Source organism: Lepidothrix coronata, unplaced genomic scaffold, assembly GCF_001604755.1.
Source record: "Lepidothrix coronata isolate B3197 unplaced genomic scaffold, Lepidothrix_coronata-1.0 Scaffold31, whole genome shotgun sequence".
NCBI classification, from domain to species: Eukaryota; Metazoa; Chordata; class Aves; order Passeriformes; family Pipridae; genus Lepidothrix; species Lepidothrix coronata.
Window position 1 is genome coordinate 2,929,271 of NW_016690211.1, and position 4,199 is coordinate 2,933,469.

At 46.2% G+C, this 4,199-nt stretch overlaps 1 protein-coding gene across 2 annotated transcripts in view; it reads left to right on the top strand.

Annotated features, from left to right (window-relative positions):
* The first annotated feature begins 1,602 nt into the window (after positions 1 to 1,602).
* Positions 1,603 to 4,199, top strand: part of MRPS30 (mitochondrial ribosomal protein S30) — a 5,455-nt gene continuing 2,858 nt past the window's right edge. The window contains exons 1-4 of one of the 2 annotated variants that reach the window (XM_017811368.1): positions 1,603 to 2,020; positions 2,057 to 2,293; positions 2,538 to 2,683; positions 3,761 to 3,863. In XM_017811368.1, coding sequence (XP_017666857.1) covers positions 1,618 to 2,020; positions 2,057 to 2,293; positions 2,538 to 2,683; positions 3,761 to 3,863 — 889 coding nt within the window. In that variant the 5' untranslated portion in view covers positions 1,603 to 1,617. Of the gene's footprint in view, positions 2,294 to 2,537; positions 2,684 to 3,760; positions 3,864 to 4,199 lie in introns of both variants that reach the window. The other variant, XM_017811367.1, reaches the window with a different exon arrangement.

Sequence of the window (4,199 nt, forward strand, 5' to 3'; positions counted from 1 at the left end):
ATCTGGTCAGTGTCCTTTATCAATCAAGAGAAAAACAGGCACATGCATATGCACTTGGAGACTGCAGTATGTGGAATTAAGAAAAGGAGGGTGGTTGCTTCCTAAATGGTCAATCATCTGATCTAAGGCCTTTTCCCTTTACCCATCTAGTAAAGAAAGGCTAGTTTCAAATTTAAAACATCAAAATTTTAAATACTCGATACTTAACTGAGTTGCAATTTAACATTTAAATCTGTCTTTTATAACATACTTTGTAAATCTTAAGCTAAAGGATAGCTTTTCTTTAGCTATGCATTAACAATACTTTAGTTTCTATTTTTCTTCCTCTTAAAGAAGATGACGGTTTTATATTCTATATTCTTTGAAAATCTCAATCCAAACTCTGTGTTTACATCTTCATCATGTATTCCAAAATTTCCTCCAAATTCCAAAAATTCCACCACTGAAGAAGTGATCAGCAATTCAGCAGAAAGTTAAAATGAAGTTAAGGAAAGAAGGCAGATTATCTGGGATGCATGTAATGTAACTCCTGTCCCAATTCCACTCATAACTTCCACTCCTAGTCATGTTTCATGGAAATACAGGAAAAAAACTAACCAATCTCCCAAGAATACTGCAAATCATCAAGTTAAAAAAAAAAAGAAGTTTTAAGAATAAATAGTGAAATTCATCTGCCTACTAAAGAGAAATACTTAGCTACTGAAGTGTCTCGAAGACGAACATGCAGTTACTGTGGCACTCTTGCAGTATCAGTATGCCAATTCTAGCTTATTTAGTTTCACAAAGGTTGTAACAGATCATATTTAGCAGGGTTGAATTCCTTTATTAAAGCCAGACTCTGTCGGCTCAGAAGGTTCTGACAATCAGTCGTTTCAGTTTACACTCAGTGCTGTGGGAACCCACTGTCCTGTACAGAGGGCCCTTCCCTGCAGCTGGAACGCGCTCCTCGAGATCCAGACCTTTGGAAAACTGTGTCCAAAGTGTTTTTCTCTTGAGTGGAAGCAGGTAAAGGCTCTTTCGAGACTTCACAGTGGGTAACAGAGCAATAGGATATAGCCTTAAGCTGTGCCAGGGGCGGTTTAGGTTGGACAGTAGGAAGAATTTCTTCAATGAAAGAGTGACTGGACATTAAAATGGACTGCCCAGAGAGGATGTGGCCTCACTGTCCCTGGGAGTGCCTAAGAAAAGAATGGACGCGGCACTGGGTGCCACGGTCTCCTTGACAAGCTGGTGTGCGGTCACAGCTTGGACTCGATGTTCCCAAAAGGCCTTTTCCAAATTTCGAACTGACTCTGCGGCTCTCTGGGCGGTACAACGGCCCCACACGGCACTTCCGGGTCGTCCCGGCTGTGCATCCTGGGAGTTGTAGTTCCGGTGCAGTGATGGCACAGATTCCTCTTTTGCGCATGCGCATGAGCCCCGCCGTGCCGTACCGCGTCGGGAATGGGCACCATCAAGTCACGTGACTACCAAAGGCCCCGTCTCTTCCTGCCCCGGCGGCACCGCCAGAGGAGGAGCCGCTCGCCCATTGGATGACTGGCTAGCCACGTGATTCCCAGTGGACAATCAGGTGTCGCGGTTTCCCGCTCCGCCCTTCCCTGTCCCGCAGCTCCGAAGATGGCGGCGCTGGGGGCGCGGCGGCTGCTCCGGCCCGGCCACCGCTGGTTCTCGCAGGCCGAGCCCACCAGCCCCTCGCTAGCCTCCGGCCCGCTCTACCCGCCCGTGGTGGCGTCCATCACGGCCAAGAGCAAGGCGGCCCAGCAGCGGCGCCGGGAGAACTTCAAGCAGCGAGTGCACGCTGCGGCCACGGTGGAGGAGAAACTGCGGCTGTACGAGAAGCTGCAGCGGCCCAAGTACATGGTGTACCCGCAAACCTTCGCTATCAACGCCGACCGCTGGTACCGCAGCTTCACCAACACTGTCTTCGTGCCGGGCTTGCCCCCGGGAGCGGTGGCGGCGGAAGCGGCGCCCAAGGCCGGCGGAGGCCCGGGAGCGGGAGCACCGGCGGCTGCGACAAGCCCGGGGACTACGACAACCTCGGGGGCTGCGACAACCTCGGGGACTGCGACAAGCCCGGAGCCCGCGGCGGGAGCGCTCCCACCCCTGGATATGGGCGAGCTGCGCTCCCTGGCCTGCGACGCCCTCCTGCAGGAGAGCTTCTATCAGAACAAAAACCGGCCGTTCCTGTACCGTGACCAGGAGCACACGCCCGGTCCCTTCCTCACGCAGCTCGTTTCCACCCTCGCTGCGTTCCTGTCCGGCCACAATCCGCTGCTGGCGACCTCCTCCCTCGGTGCGGAGTGGGGCTGACAGAAGGGGACGTGGGAGCCTTAGGGCGGTGGGGTCAGTCCCAGCCGGCAGCAGTGTTGCTGGTGTAGCTCTTCAGATCGGATATTCAGGCCACCACTAGTAATTTGTCTCCATCATTCTATTTGGATTAGGGATGTTGTGTTTGGCTGCAGCAAAAGAAGAATTGGGAGAGTTTCAAATGCCCAGGGGCAATCACCGTTTTTCCGTATTCTTCTTTTCTGTTTCAGATTTAAAGCCCGAAGTTAACTATTACTGGCATCATGGTGAGGAAGTTGTTGCTCATGGACATCGGAAGGGTAGAGTTGATCCTGTGCGATTCCAGATAGACGATAAGCCACACCTCCAGATCCGTGTGCCAAAGCAGCTTCCCCAGGTGGGCGTGTTTCCAACAGCAAATTAATAACATTCATTTTCATTTTTGTTTCAGGCAGCCACTGAAACCATGCAGCAGGTACTATGTGGAATAACTGTTTTTTCAGACATGTGGCACATTAGTGTGTTTTTCAAGTCTTAGCTCCCTTACTACCCTGTGGTAATTGCTTTGTAGATATTGAGACAGTCTCCTGAACTCTAAGTTGATCCTCTTTACACTTTAAATTGCACATTGGTTCATTTAATTAAATTCAGTTTTTAACATTTTATGCTTCGAAGTGGAGGCACAAATAAGGAATGTGTTGTGAAATGTTCTCTTTTCAGTGGAGAAGAATAGTACGTTAGGAATGGTGAAGAACAGAATGGAGTAAGAGAGAGCACTTATAATCTGAATGTGAGCTCTGTTGCCTGTTGGTACTGATTAACAGTTATTTTCTTGAATGCTCAGTTTCCTGGAAGTATATTTTGTTTCAATATACTAGTGTTTTTCTTGCAGGTTCATACAATGATAGTTGTGTAGGCAGTCTGGGTCTGGTTGTTCTGTTTACACCGGAAACAAAAAACTACTGCGCTTTCTGTAAACGCAGAACCTTTATTAATAACTTAGTTGTAAAATTTGCTTAAGTTAGTACTGTCAGATGCTACAAAACTTGGCATTTTGGAAGAACTGTCTAGGCAATTAAAAATGTACAATGCAGAACACCGAATCTGTAAACTCACTCTGCCAGTTCAAGTTAGTTTTTTAGCTACTGCTAGAAATGTTTTAGCTGTTTTTCCACAGAAGCAGATTCTGATTTTGAAGATAGTACCAATTGGCAACTTTGGTAGCATCATTTCTCACATTGATTTCGTATGTTGCAGAAAAATAAGACTTCAGTGTAGGATGACTGTGCTAGCACCCATCACAAGGCAAAAGGTTCTGTTGCAAAAAATGAATTTCAGTTGAGGTTATCTATATGGTGTATGTAAGCAAGATTTGCACTTTCTGTTGTCTGACCAGAAAGTGCTGTAATATGTAAAGCTTGATCTCAGAAACAGGACTTACATCATGGGTTTTCTTTCTTCTGCTGCCTTCAAGGTTGTACCCCTGGATTCAAATCTGGGAGATGTTCCCGTTATTAATCACAAACCATCCAAACTGCCGTTGTTCAAAAAGCAGTACGAAAATAAGGTATATATAGGTAAGAGCTTCTAATCATGAAATGTTAACTTTTTTTTTTTTAGTAAAAAAAATCCAACAACAAAAACCAATACCCAAACAAAACCCACCTAAATTTTTCTTTTCCCATCAACTGAAAAAAGTTGTACATTTCATGATTAGAAGCTCTTACCTATATATACCTTATTTTCGTACTGCTTTTTGAACAACGGCAGTTTGGATGGTTTGTGATTAATAACGGGAACATCTCCCAGATTTGAATCCAGGGGTACAACCTTGAAGGCAGCAGAAGAAAGAAAACCCATGATGTAAGTCCTGTTTCTGAGATCAAGCTTTACATATTACAGCACTTTCTGGT